Below are 27,621 nucleotides of genomic sequence, written 5' to 3'. Positions count from 1 at the left end.
TAAAAGCCGATCAAGAATTTGTTTGGGGGAAAGAACAACAATTGGCTCTGGATGAAATCAAGAATTATTTAATAAATCCTCCAGTTCTAATTCCACCTCAGCAAGGGAAGCCCTTCAGATTGTATTTATCTACCGATGGGATGGTCATCGGTTCGGCTTTAATTCAAGAATTTGAAGAGAAAGAGCGTGTAATTTATTACTTAAGCAGGAGGTTGATTGATGCTGAGACTAGGTATTCGGCTATTGAGAAACTATGCTTGTGCTTGTATTTCTCTTGTATCAAGTTAAGGCATTACTTGTTATCGGCCGAATGCACTGTTATTTGCAAGGATGATGTGGTCCGGTACATGCTGTCCATGCCGATTATGAGTGGCCGGATCGGTAAATGGATTTTGGCGCTGTCAGAGTTCGATCTGCATTATGAATCGGCTAAGGCAGTTAAAGGGCAGATTATGGCTGATTTTGTAACTCAACATTGCGGTGCAGTAGAGGCTTTGGAAATTGTACCTTGGACGCTGTTCTTTGATGGATCCACATGTGACCGGGGGCAGGAATCGGTATAGTATTAATTTCCCCTCGGGGAAGGAAGTATGAGTTTTCCTTGCCGATTGCTACCACGTCGACGAATAATCAGGCTGAGTATCAAGCTTTAATAAAGGGATTAGAATTGTTCAGGGAAGTTCATGCTGATGCTGTTGAGGTCTTCGGGGATTATATGCTGGTTATAAATCAATTGGCTGGAAACTATGAATGCCGAAGTGAAGTTCTCATAACTTATTACGAGCGGAGTATGCAATTGTTAAAGGAATTCAAGGATTTCCGATTAGAGTATGTTCCTCGATTGCATAATGAAGAGGCCAATCGGTTGGCTCAGCATGCTTCGGGATATCAGCCTATGATTAATGCGATATCGGCAATTGGTGTCGATGATCGGAGAAAAGAAATTGCTGATTATTTGAAAGATCCATCTAAGAAAGTCGAAAGACGAGTTCGGTTTCAAGCAACCAAGTATGTGCTCCTCGAAGATGAATTGTATTATCAAACTATTGATGGGATTCTTCTCTGATGCTTAGGTGATGATGCAGCAAGGAGTTTGATGGGAGAAATCCATGAAGGGGTATGTGGAGCACATCAGTCGGCTTTCAAGATGAAGTGGATGATTAGGAGGAACGGGTATTATTGGCCGACCATACTTGAAGATTGCTTTAAATATTTCAAGGGATGTCAAGGATGTCAGAAATTTGGTAACGTTCAAAGAGCACCCGCATCGGCCATGAATCCCATTATCAAACCTTGGCCGTTCCGGGGATGGGCTATTGACTTAATCGGTCAGATTTATCCGCCATCTAGCAAAGGGCATAAGTTTATCTTGGTTGCCACCGATTATTTCACCAAATGGGTTGAGGCTATTCCTTTGAAGAAAGTTACCTCGGTTAACATGATTGATTTTGTGAAAGAGCACATTATTTACCGATTTGGGATCCCTCAAACAATTACTACCGATCAGGGTACTATGTTCACATCGGGGGAGTTTGATGAATTCGCAATCGGTATGGGAATTAAAGTGTTGAACTCTTCTCCTTACTATGCTCAAGCTAATGGGCAGGCCAAGGCATCTAACAAAGGAATTATTAAGCTTATTAAACGGAAGATTGAAGAAAATCCTAGAAGGTGGCACACGTTGCAAAATGAAGCTTTATGGTCATACCGGATGGCTTGTCATGGATCGACCAAGGTTTCACCCTATCAGTTGGTGTATGGGCAAGATGCAGTGTTACCTTGGGAGATTAAGGCTGGGTCTAGGAGGTTATCTTTTCAAGATCAGTTGGCTGCCGATGATTATGCTACTTTGATGACAGACGAGTTGGATGATCTAGCAGGACATCGGCTGAGGGCTTTGATGAGTATATAAGAGAATAAGAAAAGAGTTTCCAGATGGTATGATAAGAAGATAAAAGCTAAGGAGTCTGCCGATGGAGACTTAGTATGGAAATTAATTTTACCGATCGGGACTAAAAGTTCAAAGTTTGGGAAGTGGTCTCCCAATTGGGAGGGTCCCTATCGGATAAGTCGATCGGCTCCTGGTAATGCTTACATTTTAGAAACTCTTGAAGGGGTTGAATTTCCTAGAGCATTAAATAGCAAATATTTAAAGAAGTACTACCCCAGCATATGGGTCGATGCATAAAAGTTTAAATACCGATAACACTCCTATCGGTTGGATTAAAATGTGGTCGGACTTAATGTTTCAAAAGATGCCGATAACAGTCCTATCGGCTAGACTAAACATCAAGAAGGCTGGAAAGCAGGAAGAAGCGGGTATGTTGCCGATGAAGGGCTCACATGTTTAGCAGCGCTTGGATAGCCGATATGGCACGTAGGCGGATTTGGTTGGCTGCTTCTATCTCTTTGACGTCTTCATCGGCAGAACCTTCTATCGGCTTCAACTTCTTCTTCAACTGCAGTGCTTTGCGACCATGGGCATTTCGCTCTTGCTCGAAGAGCCTGATGGTCTCTGGCAGTTGACTCTCTTCCTGTTGGGCTTGGGATAGGGCATCCTCCACTTGCTTGAGTTCTGCCAACAGGGCTTCTCTTTTTGCCGACAGATCAGAGATCTTCTGCTTCAGTGCGTCTCCTGAGGACTTCAAGGAGCCGATGTTCTTGTGCTTCTCATCGGTCAGGAGCTTTTCTTTCATTATCTCCTCGGAAAGACGAGTCTGAGCGGCTCTGTCGGCAAGGCGCCGGGCAGCTCTCTGGTACTGCAGTTGACGGCTCTCCAGGTGTGCTGCTTGAAAGAGAACTTCTTCGGCATCGGCGGGGATTTAGCCTCTCAGGGTCTTGAATAATGCCTTGGCCGGATCAGAATCGTCGACTAGCTGGGCTGTGTCTTGGTGGAGGAGAGCTGATAATTCTTCCAGCTTTGCCCTGACTTCTGCCGATGTGATCCCAACTGCCCGAGAAGAGCTTGCTTCTTCACCCTCGTCTTCGGAGATGTCGATGGCGAAAGAGAACAAGCTGTCAGGAGAGTCCTGCTCCTAAAAAGGAAATAAAACGAGTTATTCTATGGTCAGGTATTGATAAATGATGCAAACAGAGGTTGGATAACTTACTTGTTTCAGGGCAATCTCCCGCATCTGACTTGAAGATGCCGATGGGGCCACGGGTTGATCGGCCAGAGTTGCCGATGGAACTATGTCAGCTGAAAAATTAACAGAAGTGGTTATGAGGCAGGAAAGACAAGTTCATCGGCAGTAATCTTATAAAAGTGTGTCACCTTGAGGAGGAGCAGTACTTGTCGGGATGGAAGAGACCACCGATGCTGTAATGGAACCCGCTGGATCGGTAGTTTGTTCATCCACATCAGCCGATGTATCTTCTGGCTGAGGTACTTCTGGTTGAGGTTCTTCTAGTTGGGGTTCTTCCACTTGTGGTGCTTCTTGCATTGGAGAGGGAGATGGTACTTGTTGTGTCTGTGTTTCTGGAGAAGAAGGATTCCACCGAGATTGGAGACACCAGAGGAGGAGGAGGAGTTGCTATTCTCTGGCGCTTTGTCTGTGCTCTGGTACTCTTAGTACCTTTTCTCTTCTGCTGGCTGGACTGGGGGCATCGGCACCTTTGCTTTTGGTCCTTGCCGATGCGCTGGAGTGCTGATACAGAAAGAAAGGCTCGTAAGTACAAGTTTGACAAATATAAGAATAAAATCGGTATAAAAATCGAAGGTATACCTTGAACGCCTGTGCCAAGGTAGAGGCAGCTACCGATGAGGACATCTGAGTCCTTTTGGTGGTAACTTTCTTGAGGCGAACACCTCGATGCATGATGGCGGCTAGGGTGGGAGCGTTGTTGCCGATTGAAGAGATTGGGCCTGATGGAAACAGGTCAATCCGCTTGCCACTCCTGCTAACCGATGGAGGAGTGTTGTCAACCTGCAAGATGATACAAAGGTGAATCACCGATGGAAATAAAATTGAGAAGATTGAAACATCGGTTTGAAGATACTTACAGTATTATCGGGAACTTCATACTCGGGGTCGATCATGCCGCGGTACGTAAGAGCCGATCTGCAGAACAGATGCTCTTTCCATTCTGCCCACCATTGCTTGTACGCCTGAGTGATGAAGGCGGCTGGAACCTACTCTGACAAATCTGCATCTGTATCGGCACTTGATGGCAGTTGGGCTACTCGGGTCCATTCAAGGAGGCTGGTGATGGTTTCCCTAGGTTTTATCACATCGGCATAACAGAGTGCAATCGGCAGCTGGCTGAAAGCTAATTGACGAGCTAGTGCCGATGGATTGTAAAATTCATAGGTCTGGACGGAGGTTTTCCCACTGCCAAAGAAATTCACTGGTATAGCTCTGGGAGTGATCAGTGCCATCATCACTTCATGATCCTTGTTGAGAGCGTCATTGAACGGATTGAAAACCAGAGGAAACATGGTGTCTGGGTCATCATAAGGCAACCATGCTCGCTCCTCTCTGGTCAAGCCTTCGTACAAAGTTTGGAAGAATCGGCTGACCTGATCTGGATTACCTCCTGTGCCAGGCAGAGCTATGGCAGCCTCACCGAAGTTTAGGGGAGGACGTGTTGCCGATTCTTCTTCATCCAGTTCATGGTCCTCGGCTATGTCCCTTGGGAAACGCTGTGCAAAAAGATCAAACTCGAGACGCTTGTGCATGTGGAGGCTGAGCCACATGTCGATGAACCATCAGGGACCTCCCAAGTTGCCGATGGGCTGGCCGAGTAGGAGTTTTCTGGTCACTTGGTGAAGGAGATGATAGGCTGCACCGAGTAGGTATCGGCCGAGGGGAAATCGGCCACCGTTAGCCAGTCTCTCTGCTGCCGATAGATAGACGGAGGTCGGGCCTGCCGATCGGCCACAGAATACGAACTTGTCCAGCCACATGTTCAGAAAGGTGGTTTGTTCCTTTATATCGACGGACCCCGTTTTGCGGTACTTCTGAATATACCCAGACCAGCCGCCGATGGAGCGGGTTTCTACCTTGGCACTAGGCGTGGTGTCAAAGAAATGGGTGCTATCGGCAGAAGATACATCTAGACCAGTGAGCATAACTACATCGGCAAGTGTAGGGGAAGCAGGGCCGTGGCCAAAGACGAAGGCATTGAGCGTGTACGACCAGAAGTATGATGCAGCTATCAGCAGTGATTCATTCTTATGCATATCGGCAATAGATAACCTGATGCATTGGTCTAGTTTTCTCTCGCCCCATCGGACTTCATTTGAGTGGCTGACCCTCAAGAACCAATCCTTCCATCCCACGGTGGGACTGGGCCAGGAACGGAAGGTATCCTTCCATAGATCCAAAGAGAAATTCTCGGCTCTAAAAGGGATCATGTTGGTTTCTGCGTTAATAAGGTCGGTTGGATCTGGATTCCCTAACGGACCAAGACATTGGAGGTGTGGTTGATCGGTGGGGATGACGATTTTGTTGGACAGATTCTAATGGTTTTGAAGGTAAAAAAATAAAGAAAGAAAAGAAGATGTTCAGTAAAACAGATTGCGGATGAACAGGGATGCGAGAAAAAGCACAAAAAGTGGAGTGAAGAATTGACCTCAGGAATGGAGAAGTTGATGGCCATCTCGCCACGAGGAGGATGATCGAGGGCTTCGAAGTTGGTGAAGAAGGACTTCGTCGGAGATCTTGGAGCTCTCGAACAGTGCCGCCGCCGGGAAAGTGGAGTTGGTGTTGTGGAATGATGGATGGGGAAGGAGTACCCGAGAAGGAACTATTTATAGGATAAAACAGGCAAGGGCAAATCTGACTTATCTCCTCGCCGTATCCGTGAAATCCGAGGGTACTCAGGTAGATATGGTAACTGTTCGCACGGTAATCAAGGGATTGTGCAGACGATTTGACAGGAAGCGGTCATTATCCATAGATATTTCACTGTGTGAGATCTTCTGGTTGGTCCATCGACAGCGCCTTGTAACGATCATATTACCGATGGGCGAATAAAGTGGAGATAGCCATTTGGCAGGATAAGGTATGGACGTCCATCGGCAAGTCCCTATAACGGTAATATTGCCGATGCGCGACTAAAGTGGAAATGTCCGTTTGGGGAGATCGAGGATTTCGAGGAATCTGCAGAGGAATAGGATCAGAGTTGTTCAGATTGAGGTTGTCGGTTACCAAATTGGGCGAATTGATTGCGGAAAGACATCATTACTGCGGAGAATTTCGGAGCATTAATGATTTCATACTCCGAAATTGGGGGCATGTGTTGACACCGTTTTTGGGCACGTGTCCATGATCGGTAGAATGCAGGTTGGCAAGACAAGACGGTAGGGCTTGGTCTACAAGATGAGTTGCCGATGAGGATGGTTGCCGATGAAGAGATAGCTGGATGTGGCTAAGTCCATGGGTGGTGATGTGCTCATGCCGATGGCTAGTATTGATCGTTGCCGATGAGGGGTCTACCGATGGCGTAGAAGGAAGACTTGGAGGTTACCAAGTGGTCCGTAGTGGTGTTCTAGCCTGTCACGGCAAGATAGTTTTGTGTTTTCCTTAGTTGTTTAAATCGTTTTGTACACGGATTCTGTCTAAATTTGGAATTCGAATTCTAGTCATGTCTGGTTCGGAGCAGGGTATAAATGTAGACCCTAGGGCTTTGTAATCAGAGAATCAATCAATCAAACACACGTTTTACTCATATTCCAAGCACCTACTTTTTCGACGACTTCGTCATACTTTTTCCTTTTACTACGAGTTCTTAGGAGTTCGTCGACTTAAGCTCGGAGTATTCTCAAGTTCCGCGTGAATACCTCTTGGCCGTGGCATCCGGGCGCATCGCTGTTGTCAGGACCAAAGTATTCGAGTTATCATCCTTGCCGATAGTAAGGTCAAATCGGCTCGCACGCCTTAACGTTTAAATCGGGTATTAGCCCTTTGTGTTTGCAGATCAGCTTTTGCATCAACAGACCATTTTTGCATTTGACAAAGTGCTGGCAAAGTGTAGTTCAAAATCCACACTTCCCACGTATAGTTTCATAAAGTTTGTGTGAGATTCAAGAATTGGTGAGTATTGTTTACATAAACTTTCCCAAATAGAAAAATGGTCTATATAAAAAGTTTGGATATTGATGAGCTCTAACAACTTGGTATTCAAAAGTTTTTCATTCCAAGTCATTTTCTCCGTCGTTTGACCAAAGCCCGTCTTCGAAATTGAAAACATGTGCCTGGGACTCGATCAAATTTATCCGGATGAAAATATGATCCAGGTATGAAATGTAGGTCTTGATGAGATCTAACAACTTTGTATTCAAAAGTTTTCCATTTGAAGTACTCAGATGGGTCATTTGACCAAGTTTGACCAAAGTCAAAATAGTGGGTTTCACAAACACACACTTTGACCGAGCCCTGGATGGCCTCAAATGGAAAACTCATGATTACAAATTTTGTTCCACCCATCAAGACCTACATTTTCTCTAATGGTCACATTTTCATTTGAAAAATTTTGGACCACTCAATTTTAAAATTTGAAAGAATTCATAGTGAAACGCTAATTTTCAGAACCATGGATGGCCTCAAATGGAAAACTCATGAATACCAATATTGCTCCACTCATCAAGATCTACATTTCATATATAGACCATTTTTGCATTTGACAAAGTGCTGGCAAAGTGTAGTTCAAAATCCACATCAAGATGTTACAATTATATTACACATAATGTTACAATTATATTACACAAGATGTCAAGTACAAATCACTACCATAATGCCCTTGGTTATGATCATTCCGTAACCATGGAGTGTCCTCTGCAGCGAGCATGATGCTTGGGTCTTTGGCCACACAAAAGGGTGGGATCCGTTCATCCTTTTCATAATCCTCTGACACGTCTGACTTGTCTTCAATTCCCACGATGTTTCTTTTCCCTGTAAGAACGATGTGTCGCTTTGGCTCGTTGGTGTTTTTCTCATCTTGTTTCCCTCTCTTAGGTTTTGTAGACATGTCTTACACATAGAACACCTGATTCACCTTAGTACCGAGGACGAATGGATCGTTTGTATATCCAATATTGTTGAGGTCCACTGTTGTCGTTCCGTACTCCTTATCAACTGATACCCCTCCTTTCATCTTCACCCATTGGCATCAGAATAAAGGGACTTTAAAATTATGTGCATAGTCTAGTTCCCAAATCTCCTTTATACGACCATAATATGTGTGTCTGTCCCCATTCGTGTCCGTGGCATCCACACGGACACCACTGTTTTGGTTGGTACTCTTTTTATCTTGTGATACAGTGTAAAATGTATTTCCATTTATCTCGTACCCTTTGTACGTGAGGACGTGCCACGCTGGTTGCCTAGCCAACAAATAAAGTTCATCTCCAATATCTTTATCACCCTGGCATTTTTTTCGCAACAGTCACCGAATGTTTCCATGTGATGACGTGTAACCCAAGTCTCATTCTTTCCAGGATTCTCGGACCGTACAAAATCCATGTGTTCCTCAATATAGGGTTCCACCACAATGGAGTTTCGAAGGACTATGTAGTGCGCTTTATTGAATAAATCATCACCCTGGCTGATATATGTTTTCTTTCCTAGTGTACCCTTTCCACCAAGTCTCCCCTCATACCTTGATTCAGGAAGACCAATCGGGTCAAGATCAGGAATAAAGTCCACACAGAACTCAATGACCTCCTCTATCCTGTATCCCTTGATGATGCTTCCTTCTGGCCGACCCCGCTGGTGAACATATTTTTTCAGTACACCCATAAATCTCTCTAAGGGAAACATGTTGTGTAGGAAGACAGGACCCAGAATATGAATCTCTTTGACCAGATGAACTAGGAGATGTGTCATGATATCAAAGAAAGATGGAGGAAACACCAACTCAAAGCTGACAAGACATTGAACCACATCGTTCTGTAGAGTAGCTAGATCAAGAGGATTGATTGCCTTCTGAGAAATTGCATTGAGGAATGCACACAACTTCACGGTGGCCAGACGTACATGTGGAGGTAGAATTCCTCTTAAGGCAACCGGAAGCAGTTGTGTCATAATCACGTGGCAGTCTTGCGATTTTAAGTTGACAAATTTTTTCTCTGGCACATTTATTATACGCTTTATGTTGGAGGAGAAACCAGATGGGACCTTGATGCTGCTTAGGCACTCAAACATGATTTCCTTCTCCTCATTGCTAAGAGTGTAGCTAGCAGGTCTTAAATACTGGCGTCCATCATCTGTCTGCTCTGGATGCAGGTTGTCACGTTCTTTCATGCGCTTTAAGTCCTCTCGAGCCTCAAGGGTATCCTTAGGCTTTCCAAACACACCCATAAACAATAGGAGATTGACACAAAGATTCTTCGTCAGGTGCATCACGTCGATGGAGTGGCGGACCTCAAGGTGTTTCCAATATGGTAGCTCCCAAAATATTGACTTTTTCTTCCACATTGGGGCACGCCCCGAAGCGTCTTTCGGAACAGGTTCGCTGCCTTCTCCCTTTCTAAACACTACTTTCAAATATTTGACCATCTCGAATACCTCTGCCCCATCTCGGTTGCCTGGCTTGGACCGGTGTTCTGCCGTACCTTTAAAATGTTTGCCTTTCTTTCTCAACTGGTGGTTCTTAGCAAGAAATCGACGATGGCCAAGGTACACGACCTTTCGGCATTTTTTCAAATAGATAGCTTGAAGGTCACCAAAGCAATGGGTGCAAGCATTATATCCCTTGTTTGTCTGTCCTGAAAGATTGCTTAGAGCTGGCCAATCATTGATTGTCACGAACAACAATGCTCGTAGGTCGAATGCTTCCTGTTTGTACTCATCCCACATACGCACACCTGGTTTGCTCCATAGAAGCTGGAGTTCCTCAACCAATGGCCTCAGGTAAGCATCGATGTCGTTGTCAGGTTGCTTCGGACCTTGGATGAGCACCGGCATCATAATAAACTTCCGCTTCATGCATAACCACGGAGGAAGGTTGTAGATACATAGAGTAACGGACCAAGTGCTATGACTAGAGCTCTGGTCCCCAAAAGGATTAAATCCATCAGTACTCAATGCGAACCTTAGGTTTCTTGCGTCCTCTGCAAAGTCCGGGAATTCTCTATCGATTCCTCTCCACTGAGAACCATCAGCAGGGTGTCTCAACATGTTGTCCACCTTACGGTCTTCTTTGTGCCATTGCAACAACTTTGCATGCTCCTTATTTTTGAACAAACATTTTAGGCGTGGAATTATTGGAGCATACCACATAACCTTGGCAGGGATTCTCTTTCTCGGACGTTCTTCATCCTCAACATCGCCAGGCAAACAAACAGGGCATTCATCTAATTTCTCGTGCTCGCCACGGTACAGGATGCAGTCATTAGGGCATGCATGTATCTTCTCGATTTGTAATCCCAAAGGGCAGATGATCTTTTTTGCTTCGTATGTAGTGGTGGGTAACTCATTAGGCTTCGAAAGCATCTTTTTTTGGATCTTCAGTAATTTTCCAAATGCCTTGTCAGAAATACAATTCTTTGCCTTCCACTGTAACAACTCCAGTGTCGTTCCTAGCTTTTTCTGTCCCTCTTCGGCCGACAGGTAGAGTAGCTTCTTGTGATCCTCTAGCATTAGGTCAAATTTAGCCTTCTCCTTTGCACTTTCGCAATCTCTCTGTACGTCGCGAATGACATCACCAAGAGCTCGTCATCATCAACGATACTGTTTCCTGCATCCCCGTCTTCTTCACCTTCGTCTTCTACTGCGAAGTCGCAGTATTGAGCAAAAACATCGTCAGGGTACGCTTGCTCTTCTTCACCTTCTTCCATCATAACCCCGGACTCTCCGTGTTTGGTCCAACAAATATAGTTTGGCATGAAACCATTCGTGAACAAGTGCAAGTGAATTTCTCTTGAGTTTGAAAATTCCTTCAAATTCTTACAAACGGCACATGGGCAGCACATAAAACCATCCCGCTTATTTTGCTCCGCCACTCTGCGGAATTCTCGCACGTCCTCAATAAACTCGTTGGAGCGGCGATCAGCATTGTACATCCAATGGCGTGCCATTATCTGCATTATCATGGAATTGTAATTTTTCTATTAAAAGCTATAATTTTATCAGTAAAGAAAATTAATTTCAAGAATTTTTAAAGTGAAAAACAATTTATTTAACAATTACAACAAAAATTATATTATTAATATTTTAAAATAAGAACATGAACATATTAAAGTAAAAAATATCTTATAATATCTATAATAGAACTTAACATGATTCGTGTATACATAGTAGTAATGATTTGTGTATACTAGTTAGCGGGCACACACTTAGCATCGTTCAAAAAAATTCAAACATGAGAAGACGATGATTGGAGAGATTGACAACATGAAATAATTAAAATAGACATATGTCCAAATGAAATTACATATGGTGGTGAGAAACATAGGAGGATGAAGCTAGCAACCTTTCAAACAAATCGACGACGGCGACGGCGTAGAAGCGTTGAAATGGATCGATCGCGGGAGATGAGAGCAATAACAAGAAAGAACAATGAAAGAACAAGCAAGAACAAAGGAGCTCAGGCTCGGGCAGGGAGAGGAAGAAGGGAGGAGGGTGATTCAATTTATAGCGGGGAGGGTTTCGTCCCGGTTGGTGTTGTCAACCGGGACTAAAAACCTACCTTTAGCCCCGATTGGTGCCAAAGACCGGGACAAAATGTTTAGTCCCGGTGTGTAGCATAAACCGAGGCTAAATGTAGGTCTTTAGTTCCGGTTCGTAACACACACCTGGACTAAAGGTCCCTCTCCGACAGCGCCTGACACCGGAGCCGTTGGGGAGGGACCGTTAGTCCCGGTTGGCTTCACCAACCAGGACTAAAGATCTCTTTTGTTTCGGGTGCCAAAAATATTGGGACTAAAGGTCATTTGGCATATCGACTCTAGTAGTGCCCGTCCGCGTGCAACCGGGAAAGATGGAGGACACGGTGAGCTGCTAGGTGGTAGCTGTGCTGTGGCTGGGGCGACAAGAGACACGGTGGTTGCTGCGCTCTGCACAACGCACGAAGGGGAAGCAAGCATGCTGTGGGGGGTGTGCAGCTATGGTTGACACCAGGGCCACTAGCACAATCGAGTTGGTGCCAAATTGCGATGGCGTCCAGCTCCTTCGCCTGCTGCTGCTCCAACCTCTCCATCGAGTTTATTTTCCAGGTTTGGCTGTTGCTCAAAAAACTGCTGATTTCCAGGTTTTCCAATGGACTGGAGCCAAATTGCTGCACCTCATCATAACTCTAGTGCGATCTCCAGTGCATCACCGGAGAGCATCAGTGTCACTTCTCTAGTGGCTTTCTTAGAGCAAGTATTATAAAAAGCTGGCTAAATCCCGAGGTGGATGAGAGAGAAGAAGCAGGTTGCAAGCTTACAGCCAACTTAGACACAGAAACCAAGAAACTCTGTGAGAGAGATAAGTGGGGCCATATATTAATAGTGAATAGCTAACTATTGTATGGGTGGGCTGAGAGAATGCTGCAAGAAACCTTAGAGCAAGTATTATAGTGGGCTGTAAGCTGGCTAGATACTGAGGTGGAGGAGAGAAGGGAGGAGAGAGAGGAGAAGCGGGCTGTAAGCTTACAGCCAGCCTGGGCACAGGAACCAAGAAACTTTGTGAGAGAGACAAGTGGACCATGTATTAATAGTGAATAGCTAACTATTGTATAGGTGGGCTGGGAGAAGCCTGCAAGAAACCTTAAAGCCAGCAAGTGGGCTGTATTATTAAACTTGCTCTTACAGCCAGCACGTGGTCTGTATTATTAAACTTACTCTTAGTTACAGTTACTCTTAGTTACAGCAGTATTTCTTCGTGTTCATTTGTCTGGGCTTCTATTGTATAATGCCTTGAGTTTCTCGCTTTTCCTCTAGGGTCTTCAATGCTCCTCTGTTATCTTCATTTGGACCTTGTTTAGTTCCCAACAAATTTTGCAGAATTTTTTAGATTTCTCGTCATATCAAATCTTGTGACACATGTATGAAGTATTAAATATAGATAGAAGAAATAACTAATTACACAGTTTACTTATAATTTACGAGACAAATCTTTTAAGCCTGGTTAGTCCATAATTAGACAATATTTGTCAAATACAAACGAAAGTGCTACATTGTCCATTTTGTAAAAAAATTTGGAACTAAACAAGGTCTGATGTGTTGATTCCTTCATCTTTACTGCAGCCTAGCTCAAGTGTTCATCTCTTGCGTCCACAAGACTAAGCACCTTGTATGCTAGTAGACTTTGTTAGTCCTAATAGTTATATTGTCAATTAACCACCAAAGTCACTAGACCCGCTCGCTAGCTAGGTTCTACGTTTCTTACTTACAAAATGCAATTGAATTTCTTAGGTTATTTGCTGAAAGCATCTCATACTAGTTTAAGCATCGAGACAAGAAAAATGCATGAAACATTTTAAGTATGTTCTCTGAGGGCCCGTTTAGAATCTCTAGGATTGGATTGAATTAATCATATTATCTGAGCAGCCTATTTTGATATGTTAGAACTAGAAATGGCAGTTCCATTCAGTTCTAGTGAAGTCGTGGCCTGAAAATGGAAAGGCTAATTCCATCTGCTCAAAAATGCTTCAAAGGCATTCCAATTCAAATGACCTAAACGGCGCGCAACATAGTTTATGATGCCATCTACGACTACAAAATTGAATCTTCGTACTTGGTACATGAGAAACAAAAAGGCTTACAGGCTGGAGTAGTTAAACAAGGTCAAATTTTATGCTACATGAGTCACGAGAAGTCAATTATTTGACATCATTAAAAAAAACCTTTCCCTTTGGTGCTTGTTGGCATGCAGCCCTACTAAATGTTAAAAAAGATAACTTTTATTCCCCATCCCCCAGGACAAGAGGCGTCAAAAAAGCATTTATGATGAGTGAAACAGCCATTGACATTGAGCATAATGTGTTTTGATTAAGCAGTTAAACTAGGAAGGATAGCATCATCCATAGCCTAAATGTAATTGAACACAGATCATGATTCATAGCACAATGTAATCATAGAACTCAAAGCATCATTCTAAGCACCAAGCTCGTTGAACTCACATTTAGATAACATTTGCAGACTATAGGGTAAGTATAAAAAATGTCCCTACTACATACACATACTGCTTGCGCTATAGAAAAACTTCATTTTGATAACATTCATAATACAAATCTGAATGTGTCACATGCTTCGTATAGTTAAGTACTTCAGTGTGGAAATCAATTTCACCACAAACATATCAATCAGTAAACTTTCTGTTAAGTCATCTGGCAGTGTGTCACTTTACCTTCAATCAGCCTTCGATTGTTTCAATGACAATTGGGGAAGGTTATACAGAATCAGGCCCATCAGCAATACCGCAGCACCAATGATGAAAGACGTACTTAATTCCGCGCCATGAGGAATGTAGGGCAAAGGAAGTGAAAGAATATAGATTGATATTGGCACTAAAATTGAAAACGAGCATAAATTAGTACCTTATGGTTATATTCCTTCCATTCAGTCTACTCACTGGCATAACAAGAAAGAAGATGAAAATGCAGGAGGAGTAATCAAGGGGCGAAAAAAACAATAAAGGACCTGCTGATGTTGCTGTAAGGGAAGCCACAAGGGCAGATGACATCTTCACCAAATTGAGGAGTGAGATATTGAATGCCATATTCACCACTATAAACAGCAAAGGCAGGAATGGAGCTCCTCCACAATCTGTAAGAAAAGTAGCAAGTGGGCAACATACACAAAGGTTAACCCAAAGAAAAAGAGAAAGCGGGGTCTACAATCAGAATGTCAGAAAGTTCAGTAGTTCATTAGACTGAAAGTTCCTTGAGATTTCCACAGAAGTCCAAAGAGAAATCTCTAGATTAGAATTCATAAGCATTAATGAGTTGCTAGTCAGCTAACAAAATTGCACATATTTAACAACAATAATACATATACAGTAATTGGAAACTATAATTCTGTGCAAGAACCATTACCAATTGGACTTTCTGCAACATTTAAGAAGCACTCAGCACCACCATTTAAATAAGCAGGAAGCTCAGCAAACTTAATTCCCCTCAAATTAGAAAGAAATGGAAGAAGAAGAAAGACAAAAAGAGCCTGAAAAAATATTACATTGTATACAATATTAAATCCAGGCTTAAAGACATGATAATGCGGTCAAGCATGAACCAAGAAAGTATGTAATAGAACAGCCCAACTCTTTCTAAAATCACCTGAAATCCAGATCCAAATGAATTGACTACAAAGATGTCCGGTCGCTTCCCCTGCACAAAAATATTTAATTTATGAACATTAAATCATGAGTTCATAAATAAATGTGTGCCAATGAACAAATAAAAGCACCACAGAGAAAAGATGCCTCAACCTTAAGACGTTTTGCACCATCAATGAAAACAGCTTCCTGTAATACGCAATTAACATATTTGATTTAAGTACTGATACCAGTAGCAAAAATGAACGATATGAGAGAAAGAAAGTGGCTATACCTTCAGAATAGATGCACCAGCTTGAAATGCTGATGAAGCGATCATCAATGCTGGCCAAATTAACTTGACTTCTGAAAGAAGCTGGCCCTCATTCGCCCCACTAAAAATGTAAAAAATCTTGTGATGACCAATCAATTAAAATTTGGCAATGTGGTAGTAATGACTTAGTACAATAATAGCACAATAATACTTCTGTAGCAAACTAGTAAAATGTTACTGATGTATAGGTGCATGTGTAGCATCGTTTTTCTCCAAACATATATGTTGTGCCACAAGAACCAGAAAAGTAAAGCAGATGTTTCAAATGGTATACCTTGCAACCGCAAGAATCACGCCAGAAATTACTAGGAAGCAACCAATGATTTGTCTGGCTGAATACGTCCTCCCTAAAAGCAGGGCAGAGAATATAAGCTGCCACACCAAGAATGACTGCAGCAGACATACAAAGGAATATCTAAGTTCTCATATAATTGTAGAACCATAGCAGGTCCAAACACTAGTAATCAAATGAAATTGGTAAGTGTAGGCATCAACCAAAACCTCCCAAAATCTTAGGGTGACTACAGAAATACTGTTACCTAAGTTGGCAGCAGAAACTACAGCACAAATGGAAAATTTATAATTCAGTAATAATTGAAATAACTCAGATCAAAGAACCATCATATATAACTGAACAGAGTTAAATAACGGATTGCAACAGAAACTAACCAAAGGGCATATATACCTGGGACAGTATAGGAATAGCAGGCCCTGGTAGCATAGCTGCAAGTTCCATAAACAACAGCCCATGAACAAAATTGAATTAGAACCTAGAACTGCATGAAACCAAACCATTTTGCCCCTTCTTTTCTGATCGAGCAAGAAACGCAACTTAATCTGCAAAAATCAATCACTCCAAATCTCAGAGTGAGCGTGAACAAAACTACCTCCAGCAGACATGCCAGAAGCGACTCCAAGTGCCTCCAGCAAACCGATCGCGACGAACCGGTGCTTGGGGAGCGCCAGCATGTCTCTAGTCACCACCCCCGAGCGGCACCTCGCGTAGAGTATGGAGAAGTAGACGGCGACGTATCTGCACGCGCAAACAACGACGAACCGCAATTCAGGATCCCAAAAAAAAAACTAGCTGGCACGTCAAGCGCACCGGAAAAAAATGGTTTCTTCACATATCGTCGAACACCAAGCCCGCGGCCGCCTGGAACAGCAGAGGAAGTAGAGGGCACGGTTTGGATTACTTACCCGAAGGTGGTGAGCTGGGCCAGGAAGAAAGGGTACGCCTTGAGCGGCACGAGCGCGAGCTTGTAGAGCACGCGGTTGGCGACGGCCAGCGCCACCACGGCCGCCGACGCGGCGGCGGTGGTCACCGGCGAGGAGCTCATCGCCCACGACAGGGTTACACCGCCAAGCTAATCAGTTGATCGACCGAGCGTTGGGCTGGGATGGGGCAAGGTCTCGAGAGGAGGAAGGACACTGAAATGGAATCGCCGGCTGGGAACCGAGCATGGAAATTGGAAAACCATGGGGATGACGGCGGCGGCGTTGGCGGCCGCCGCGTGGATTGCTTGTGTCGAGGTGCCGGAATCAAACGTCTTCGCTTTCACGATTAGACCCCTGGACTCTAACATTTTTGCCTTTTTGCAAAATATTCCACGCAGTACTATATGGAGCACATTTTTGTCTAGCAAAAGTTATGGTCGCATGGAAGGAATTTGAGCCGAATTTCTGTATCAAATAAGGGACTTGCTAAAGTACAGATGCCTGAATTTTAGTTTTTTTTAGAATTACACGGCACAACGTAGATATTTATAATGTAAATATACTCACCTCTATGGCATATATTTTATACTAAAATTAAAGATTCCGTTTACTGTAATTTTTGTAGACACAATCTACATTTTTTGATACCAAGAATAAAAAAATTCAGTAGATAAAACCACAAACTCGACAAAAGTCTGATTTATGTTGACACAAAAACAATTTACAATTATGTTTATAGGAGGACAAGGACTAAAATTTAACATCTTATGACACAAAGACAAATAATAAATTACAAAAGTAATAACTTCCTTGTATTAGCTAGTGATATAAGAGTGTTGCCTGAAATCATGTTAAAATTCAGGAACCTAGGAGAAGTGGCCAAGTAATCAAAACATCCATGATGTCGAAATTGATTGACGGTGAAAATCAAGACTATTATTGAAAGAGAGATAGAGAAACATGAAAAATTATCTAAGGTATGGCCAATCTCTTATACTTTTTTTTAATAAAGGCCAACAGACTCCCGTTTGGTTCTAGAAGAATTTTAAGAATCTAGATTAAAAAAATCTAATACTTATATTTTTATACCTTTTCAGATAAAGACCAACTGGAATTAGGTCTTGTTTGGTTCTAAAGGAATTTTAAGGATTATTAGAGCTAAACAATAATCTAATGTGTTTTGTTGGATTCTTTATTTGTATGTTAAAGTCTACTAGAATCTGCTCTCTTTAGATAGAATTTTGGAATAATGAGATCTTTTATGTAGATTCTTAAAATTAAGGATTTGTAAAGAGCAACTTTAAGAGACTTGGTAAAATTAGATGATAAATTGTGAGATTTAGCCAATGTAAAATAGAAAGCTCATCTAAAATGTAGAGTTTTGCACTAGCTAAATTAAAAAACACATATATAGAAAACAATAGAGACAAGTAAGACTCGCTAGCTAAATATGGTCATCGAGAATGATGGGATACCTAGCTGAGAAAAATAGAATATAGACAAGTTATTAAATACTTTTTAAGCACAATAGCTACATAATAGCTCATTTACCCAGTCTAGTCTATTGGAGGCCTTCCGCCTTCTTTGAAGTATATTAGACCAGTTTTAATGGAGTTTCATTAGAGTTTTATGGACATTAAATATGTTGATGTGACACTATATTAATGAAGAGAGAAATGATAAGAATTTCAGGGGAGTAGAGAAAGTTTCGTGAAGATAAAACTCTTCTTAACTGTTTTCAAAAAAATATTAGTGTATTAAAAACTGGGTCATGAAACTCCCATTGAAAATTATCTTACCGAGCAAGCTCGCACCGTTGAACTAGCGGCAGCGAAAGTACTACTACCTAGATAGAATCTCTAGGATAGTCCATCTGTGTCAAAATAAAATTTCAATCTTGTATTTCAAGAGAGTCAATCAATGCTAACTTTGACCAAAACTATATATAAAATTATAACATAATTAATCTAATGATATTTATTTAATATCATAAATATTAATAAATTAAGTAAAATGTTGTCGCCTAAATATATTTTTTGCTCGTTAAACTTGTAACGGTTCCCTCCACATTCCAATGTACGGTTATCTAATCCGATATCCTATGTGGCATGGATCAGATAGAAGGAACCCACATGTCAGTTACAAGGGTTCACATTAGAAAAATTGTATCAATATCATATGATTTTGGATGGAGATGAAGAAATCTATAATTTTCTAGTTTTAAGTTATTTCATTTTAGATCGTTAATATGCTAAGAAACAATAAAAAATCTAAGTAGCATAGTAACCGTGTACTAAGGGCTTTGTTTGTTTAAACTTATCTCGGCTTTGTACCTTTTAAAAGCCAAAAGGCTTCCAAAAGAGCTTTTGGACTTTTGGTTTATGAGAGCAGATTGACTTTTAAAAAGTTCAAAAGCTAGTAGTGTAAAAGTGGCTAAAAGCTTAAACAAACACGGGTAAGGCTTGTCGTCTTAGAAAAATTATATCCTTTTTATATGATGTTGGATAAATATATTTTGTATAATTATAGATTTCAATGACACTTACAACTTTATAGTTTTGAGTTTTGTTATTTGAGATTTTTGAGATACTCAAAAATAATATAAACTTTCAATAACATATTAATCGCGTACCAGGGCTTGTCGTTTTTGAAAAATCATATCTTTCTTTGTTGATGATGAATAAAGATACTGGTATATGAAAATTGTAGTTCTCAATGAGATCTACAAATTATAGTTATGAGTTTTGCCATTTAAGGTTATTAAGATACTCAGAAATAACATAAAGTTTTAGTGACGAATTAATCGTGTACCATGGCTTGTCAAGTTAGAAAAATCACATTTTTCTTGTGTTGTGACAAATAAAGAAATTTTGTATGACAAAAATGTAACTCTCAAAGAGATTATAACTTCTAGTTTTGAGTTTATTCATTTGATGTCATTAAGATTCTCAAAAAATAGTAAAAATTTTTGGTACCATATTAATCAAGTATCAGTGTTTGTCGTCTTAAAAAACAATATCTTTCTTGTAAGGTGTATAATAAAGATGCTTTGTATATAAAATTGTAAAAAAAATGTAGCACTCAATTAGATCTACAAATGACTAGTTTTGTGTTTTGTTATCTTAGGTCATTATAAGATGCTCAAAGGAATAGTATAATGTTTCAGCCACATATTAGTCGTTTTTTGTATCAACTTTTAAGGAAATCTAAACAACTTCAAATAAGAAACTCAAAACTAAAAAGTTGCAGATTAGCACACTACAACTTTGACATTGTCTCAGAGAAAGGTTTGCAGAGATTTGCATTGTCTGTTTCAGACAATGACTCAATCCCATCCCAAATGCTACAATCTAGGTGAATACTAAACTCAGAGAAGGGCCAAATAGCTCTGAGTAGTACTAAGTGCCATGCTTCAACAAATTTTCATCACCTTCAATAATGGATCCATCTTTTTCCAAACTGATAATTGTGTTTTTACTTCTCTTTCCACGCAAATTTGTGAAACTAACTGGTATTTAAGTCTCTTTTTAATAACCAATTCTCATGGCATCTATTATACCAATATGTTTCCTCTTACTCCAATAATTTTAAATTTTCACTTAGAAGCCAAGCTTTTTCTTCTCCACTGGTTATTAGAAAGGTAAGAAGATTCTTCTCATGGAGATTTATGTTTAATACTACTCCCGTGCCAAAAAGAATGTAACTATGAGCACATGCTACTTAGAGTGGTTCACGTTTGACTAAGCTTCAAGTGAATAATATTCACATTTATAGCTTTGGATTAATTATTTATCAAAATATATTCCATAATTAATCTAATGATATTTATTTGGTATCATATATTTGGTCAAACTTAAGATACTAAAACATGACACTACGTTAGAACTACATTCCTTCTAGGACGGAAGGAGAATTAGTTAGTAAGACGCACGAAGTGAATTTAGGGTAAAATTCAAGCATTTAATATTATTTTGATGGAATGGATGATGTAAAATATAGGAGAAGTGAATTAAAATTGTCTCACATCTATGACACAAAGATAGGGGACGAAAAGACATTTAGGACCTGTTCGTTTAGCAGGGAACCAACCCCTGGATCCATTCCTACCAGGAATAATTCAATACTAGTTTTGATCCGCTGGAAGGGTTCTTGGTTGGATTTCACCCAACCGAACGAGCCCTTATTTGATGGAAGATGTGCCGTGACGGTCCAGATTCAACATCTAAGTCACGCGACACAAGAGACCTGATCAAACTAATTGTTGTCTTCACTTTCTAAGCCTCTGGGAATTCTAGGGGGGAGGGGATGCATCGGTAGCGCCACAACAAGCAGTCGATGCCGTAGTGAGTGCACTTTTGAGGCACCGACACGGTGAGCGTGACGAGGTGTGCCGGCGAGACGGCGGTGACAGGAAGCTGGGCGCAACAAGGTGCACGGCGAAGCTGCAGGGGCGGTACAAGTAGTGCATGCCCGTGCGTGATCGACGCGCCGCAGAGATCACAGCTGCGCGGGTTCGCCTCGAGGAACACGGCGGCCCTCAGCCTCAAACTCCACCGCGTGCTGCGCGTGGAAAGGGACAGAAGCGTGGGCGGAGCACGTCGCGCAGTGCTCGTGCAGGTCGAAGTCGCACTCGCCCCAGCCGTAGCAGAGGCCGAAGCCATCGCAGCTACAGCCGTCGTAGCGGAAGCCGGAACTGCCGGTGTGACGAAGAACCAGCTAGTACACGCTAGTTTGGCTAAAAAATCACGACTAAAAATATTGTTCGCTGATTTATTTATTATAAAAGAAAAAATATTGTTGTCTAGTAGAAAAAGTAACAGACTCTTTGGCCTATTGCTTCATTGACGCCTTGAGAGTTATTTTTTTTTTATTTGGAACATTTTCATATAAACCTTAACATGCGGATCCAAACGGACGGGATATATCTTGGAAATTTATCTCGAATTTAAGGTATGGTGCCAAGTAATCTGCCGGGCGTGAGCGTGATATAGCAAATCTATACATTTATATCCTTATATTTTTTTTCTTATCAAAAAATAATACTATATTTTAATTTTGCACAAAAAAAGAAGCAAAAGAATATTGTTGCTTCTATCGATGCCTCTCATCGCTAATGTATTAGTTTTTGTGTTTTAAATTATAATATATTTTAACTTTTCTAGATATATATATTATTTTTACTATATATATCTAAGTAAGCCAAAAACATCTTATAATTTGGAATAAAGAAAGCAGTACATTTGAAGCAGACTGCGTGGCAGGATTGAACGAAAGTATTGTTACATAAATTATATCTACTAGTAAAAAACGCAAGTACCATATTTTCAATAGTTCAGCGTTGGAAAGCACGAGTCATAACATAATGCGTTTACTACGCATCAAAAATTCACAAACAATTTACACACGATTCAAGCCTGGTCCAGTTCGTGAAAACTTTTGGATTTTGCTACTGTAGCACTTTCGTTTATTTGTGGTAAATATTGTCCAATTATAGACTAACTATGGTCAAAAGATTCGTCTCGCGATTTACAAACAAACTGTATAATTAATTTTTGTTTTCGTCTATATTTAATGCTTCATACATGTGCCGCAAGATTCGATGTGACAGAAAATCTTAAAAAAATTTGGGACCTAAACAAGGCCTCACGCAAGAATATTATTGTCTTCTCTTGTTAAGGGCGTGGCAATTGTCAAGCATTACGAATTGGTGCAGTTAATCGGCAGAGAAACAATGCATGTCATGAAATATGTGTCCCTAGTTAGACCCAATTGCAAAGAAGACAGTCTTGATATTTTCTTGTCACCGTACAACAATACAAAAGCATCGGTGATGATCATGTCAGTTAATCCATTTTATACAGCCATACAGGAACTAATGCCTTAATGACGGTATCGCCATCTGTCAGTCAACTGGAAAGCCAAGAAATCTGTTTATCAGGGTGACAACTGGTTTGGCGTCCCCTGGCTCATAAGGAACTAGTGTCTCTAGGTCCATTGCCCGGATGGTCTCTCCCAAAGTTTGTGGGCGTGCACAGAAGAGATGCTTCCTTTCAGCCAATTCTTCTGCTAATTCACTCTGGTGGTTGTCCATCAAATCTTCATTTACAACAACGATTAGGGGTTTGCCAAGCCGTAACGTCTCAAATATGCTTCCTGAACCTGCCAGAGCTAAATCTTGAGAAACTAAACAATAAATAACACAAACAGAGAAGATATTTCAAACAAAAACTTAGTCAATCGGAAGGTCTGGCTTTTGAGTGCAGTTTCATTGATTCAGATATGCAGACCTGCTCGAGTTGCAACAGAGCAACCATGCTGATCATTTTTTTCTCGAAAACACAGGAGAACTGCGCTTCATTATATTAAGAAGAAAAGGGGGAGAGACCCCAGATACAGCACACACCATCACGAACTAAAAACAAAACTGATACTGCCTGGAACTTGTGATACATTGCTGCAGAATAGTCCTTACGCAAATTATTCAATGATATGCAAACAGAAAACTTCTAATAGTAACAAAAGATGGAGCGCATCCCAAACAGTAAAAAGGTTAAAATATATTGTGGTTGCAGTTAACAAACGTACTTTTAAAAAGCCTTGGTACTGTCCTGGATTCTAGCATAACCCAGCAATCTTTCATGATCATAGAGGCATGATTCTTAACACTAGAGGTTGTAGTCCTTAATCATTTACTGGTTTTCTTCCATCAATTAAGGATGGAAGGTTCTCAAATCTCAATCACTTCATCAGATGAATAAGGAAGTGGGGCAGGGTGAAAATAGCTCAGATCGAAAGCATATGATAAATTGGTACGTATATTGGAAGATTTTACTAGCTCATCATTCTTAAATAGAAAAAAGAACAAGCTAAAAGAAAGTATGTTGTTCCACATTTTATGGTCTAAAATAAAATTACTGGAAAATTCAACCACACATCAAATTCAAGCTAGCAATTTCAAGATTTAGCCAAGAAAAGATACGATACCATGGAAGATATTCCAACATCTTTCTGTTTTTCACCATTTGAAAACACCATATTTACCTGCATGGCTAATAACTAGGGAAGCTGTTCTCATATTATCAGCTATGCTTGGTGAAAATGTGAAATGATCAACTTGAAGGGTAGCATCTCCTGAGACCTGTAGTCCCAAATAGATAAATACTATTAACTTCACTGTATAATTAAAAACAGGGGACTAGAGAACTACATGAATATTTTAAAAAGGAAAGCAAGGTTAATACAATTAAAGTAAAAGTTGGGCATATGAATAAGGAATGAACAGGACTGTCAAACAAATATAGGTTTGCTTTCTCAAACATAAAGTAAGAACTGTGCTCAGAAAACATCAGTTCTCACACACCCTGTTTACTTAAAGCAACATTTGTTCAGGAAAAGTCTTCATCATAAAGCATCTGAATCCTTATTTGCATGAAACAATTTGCATGGCATCCGTTTGCAAGAAAAAAAAAGTGGTGTGTTTCCAGTTGGTTTTTCATTTAGGATGACTTGAATTACTGGTTATGAAGATTCCTATAAGAAAGAGTGGATAATGTCATAAGGCAAACTAGAGAGGAATTAAATGGTTGATAATTTACTACAGAGGTATAAGCATACTAACCTTTGATGGAACATATGTTCCTCGGCCCATTTGAATAAGAAGATTACTATAACCTTTTTGCAATAAAGCCATCTTCACTTCTGGAGAATCTACCGCCATGACAAGAGCATCAAAACATGTGGTCCCCACCGTGACAAACACTGTTCGATGCTCACTATCTGCCATCGATCCTAACAAGCAGTGAGTTGTGTGCAAGTATATTTCTTATGCTGCAAAACTGTAGGTAAAGAAAACATAAAATTAGATAATACTGCAATGTTAGGTAAACATATAACAAAGATAAATGCAACATAAGAACAGACCAAACTGTTTGTTCCAACCATGTACTAGTTTCTTGGTAGCTAGGACCATGGGAGCAAATCTTATGCAAAAAAGTAGCGAAAGGCAGTTTCTTACTGTGGTGGAAAACATATGATAACTGGTCTCTTTCAAAATTGAATTGAGACTGAAATAGCTTTCATAACCACAAGGATCACATAAACGTCCACATGAAGAGTAGTAGAAGACCATGGAAAAGTTTCCATGGCTCGGCTCGTTAAGCTTGTGGACCATGACAATAGCATACATGTATATAACAGCAAGTCTGCAATACATCAATTCTGTACTTAATTCAAACCAGTTACAGTAACGAGAAATCACACAGATCTTGGAAGACTCAGGAGGATACATTGGTTGATATAGGAGCTTTAGTGCCACATTGGTTCTAGCGTCCCCTGATGGAAGAGAATGATGAGCAAGATGCCATAGGAAGACCCAAACCTTGGCTGGCACTTGCACTTTCCACAGAGCCAGAGCAGCCCATTCTTTATGAAAAGTGGCTTTCATTTTGCCCAATTGATAATCAAAGGCAAATTGATGCTGGAATTTTCTCTTTCAAGTTGTTACTGTTGAATATTGTTAATTTACGATTAAATCATTTTTATGTCTATATACTCCATCTCATTGGGATCCCAATTTCCATAAAAGAAGGGCACTGAAACAGTTATAAACCTGCATACTAGCATTTAGCTGATAAGGCATCTATTTGCTCAAAAACTATATATGGGTCGCTGTATATACACTGCTAGTCTCTCTCAAGTATGGAGTACCTAGCATCAGCGGACCCAGAAATGGCGCACACGATTTGCTAAACAATCAAAGGTTAGAAATCGTACTTCCAGCAAACTAAAAGACATAATACTAAAAATAGATATAGTAAAGAGCACAAAAAACGACATCTCATTGAAACTGCTTCAGCGTCATGTAGAACAACATTGCATCGTTATCACCGGTTTCGCCAAATTGCCATTAGGATCACAATTCATAAACTCAGACGGGTCCATGTATCGTTCACTCAGTGGCAATCATAACCAAGGAGGCAGCAACGTATTGAGAGGCAAATTTCAAATTATTTGCTTAACCAAAAGAGCAAAATAGCATGCGTTGATGCAACGACAATTATCACTAATAAACAGAAAAAATTACTCACTGTCTGGCTCACTGTGCAGCAGCAGGGGAGCCCGCCTGGCGCCTGACGGCGTGGCCGGCTGGGCCACTGCTGGCCAGTGGCCACTGGCGGGCTGGGGGTTGACCGGCCAGGCAGGCGGCAGATCCGGGTGGCCTGCTCCCAGTGGCGGGATCTGAGCTGGGGCGGCGGGAGCCGGCCGGCCGGACGGGCGCTAGGTGGCTAGCCCTAGCCGAGGAGGTGAGGTCGGCCGGACGGGTTCGGGTGGCAGGAGCAGGAGGCGCCGCCACGGAATGGAAGACGGAGGCGGAGGCGGAGGCGGAGTTGGGAGCGCAGAAGGGAGCTGGGCCGAAGGAGACCGACCTCTTTCGTGTGGGCTGCAGCTAGCTGGGCTATAAACTGAAGAGGGCCAGTTGACATTTCCTTTTGGGGCTTGAGCATCTCCAAGAGATTAGCCAAAAACAATAGCTAAATTTATTGATTTAGCTACTCTCTAAAATAGATTTGACAAAAAAATATTAGAGTACTCCAACAGACTCTGTAAAGGATGGCTAGTGAGGTAGGCTATCCAAAAGTAGAGAGCGAATAAAGTGGGATGGAGAACTACTAAATTTGAAGAGTCGTTTACACAGTCTGTTGGAAACGTTTTTCCTTCAACAATAACTAAATTTACCTTTAGAAAATGATTTGGCTAATCTCTTGGAGATGCTCTAAGTCTGCTGCCTTCGCCCCGGGTGTCTGTTCGTTTGAGCTTATCTATTAAATTTATCGATCATTTAATAATATTTTTTTATAATAAATCAACAAATAATATTTTTAACCATAGTTTATTAGTCAAGCAAACAGACTAGAGCGTGTTTAGTTGGAGGTGTTAAAATTTAACAGATACCGTAGCATTTTTTTTATTTACCAATTGATGTTCAATCATGAACTAATTAAGCTTAAAAATTCGTCTCGTAAATTATTCTCTAGCTGTGTTTTTTATTTCGTAAATAATCTATATTTAACAGGGCCTTAGAACAACGAAAATATGAGTTGCATTGCAAGTGAGTTTTGATCCATCTGCAGTAGTGCAGGGTGTTTGGTTTGACGCATAGGTCCAACTCTGTCTAGCACCAAATCATCATTCCACTAGTAGCAGGCTAAAGTCACGGACCAATTGATTCCCTTTTTAAACCATCGGGCAAGCGCATCGGCTCACTCGGTTCCATACCATCCAAAACACAATGAAAGCATCATCCAAACCTGGTTACCAGGATTGGTGAAGGAATACAGGATCCAAGTGTTTGGTGATCCTTGCAGGCTTGCAGCGCGGGAGTCTGCATTCATTGAGCAATTTTGGAGTAATGGGATGTGAGTTTCTTAGGACCAACAGTCCTACCATGGAACTCGTCCATGAAGCCCATCGCTGCGTCCTTAGTCAAATCGATCCCAATCGCATGGCAGAAGCAGAAACCTCATCAAAGGCTACACTAACGAGTTTTCTTCGATCTGGATCTGATTGGTTGCCTTTGCCTCCATAGCCCCTTCTCCAAATTACTATAGTGTAAACTACTGAGTCTGTTTGGTTACCTGCAATATAGAGCCTTATGCAAGCCAGCGCTATCCCCAAGCAAGTCCTCCGCCTCTCCGCGAGCGAGTTAGCATATTCGTGGCAGAAAATATTGTTCGTTGATTTATTGTGAGAAAAGTACGGCTTATATATCATCTGTGAACTCATCTGTGAACTGAAAGAGAGTGGTTGAAGCTGCACAGAAGAGGCAATTGTGTCTCAAGAGTTGCTGCCATGGGTGAGCGTGCTCCCCTCATTGTCCTTTAATTTGTCTCG

The 27,621-nt window shown here is 41.2% G+C and overlaps 2 protein-coding genes across 4 annotated transcripts; both read right to left on the bottom strand.

Annotated features, from left to right (window-relative positions):
• Window positions 10,858-17,087, bottom strand: LOC110437699 (protein CLT2, chloroplastic-like). 3 transcript variants are annotated; one of them, XM_021466283.1, is made up of 11 exons: window positions 16,714-17,087; window positions 16,401-16,546; window positions 16,199-16,236; window positions 15,788-15,903; window positions 15,475-15,574; window positions 15,354-15,389; window positions 15,202-15,252; window positions 14,962-15,085; window positions 14,567-14,692; window positions 14,274-14,433; window positions 10,858-11,023 (listed from the first exon to the last, which is right to left on the bottom strand). In XM_021466283.1, exons 1-10 carry the CDS (start codon window positions 16,851-16,853, stop codon window positions 14,276-14,278), a joined length of 1,035 nt encoding a protein of 344 aa, XP_021321958.1. In that variant the 5' UTR covers window positions 16,854-17,087; the 3' UTR covers window positions 10,858-11,023; window positions 14,274-14,275. The 3 variants fall into 3 exon arrangements, with proteins under 3 accessions (XP_021321958.1, XP_021321957.1, XP_021321956.1); XM_021466282.1 differs by lacking the exon at window positions 10,858-11,023 and adding an exon at window positions 12,694-12,900; XM_021466281.1 differs by lacking the exon at window positions 10,858-11,023 and having other exon boundaries at window positions 13,978-14,433.
• Window positions 22,491-26,159, bottom strand: LOC8064605 (UDP-N-acetylglucosamine transferase subunit ALG13 homolog). Its single transcript, XM_002442175.2, has 4 exons — window positions 25,818-26,159; window positions 24,350-24,566; window positions 23,773-23,869; window positions 22,491-22,890 (listed from the first exon to the last, which is right to left on the bottom strand). The coding sequence occupies exons 2-4, from the start codon at window positions 24,512-24,514 to the stop codon at window positions 22,634-22,636; spliced, it is 519 nt and encodes a 172-aa protein (XP_002442220.2). The 5' UTR covers window positions 24,515-24,566; window positions 25,818-26,159; the 3' UTR covers window positions 22,491-22,633.

This window comes from Sorghum bicolor, chromosome 8 (genome assembly GCF_000003195.3).
Source record: "Sorghum bicolor cultivar BTx623 chromosome 8, Sorghum_bicolor_NCBIv3, whole genome shotgun sequence".
Classification (NCBI taxonomy): Eukaryota; Viridiplantae; Streptophyta; class Magnoliopsida; order Poales; family Poaceae; genus Sorghum; species Sorghum bicolor.
The sequence above is the reverse complement of the archived record's forward strand: the minus strand, read 5'-3'. Positions and strand labels throughout refer to the sequence as shown.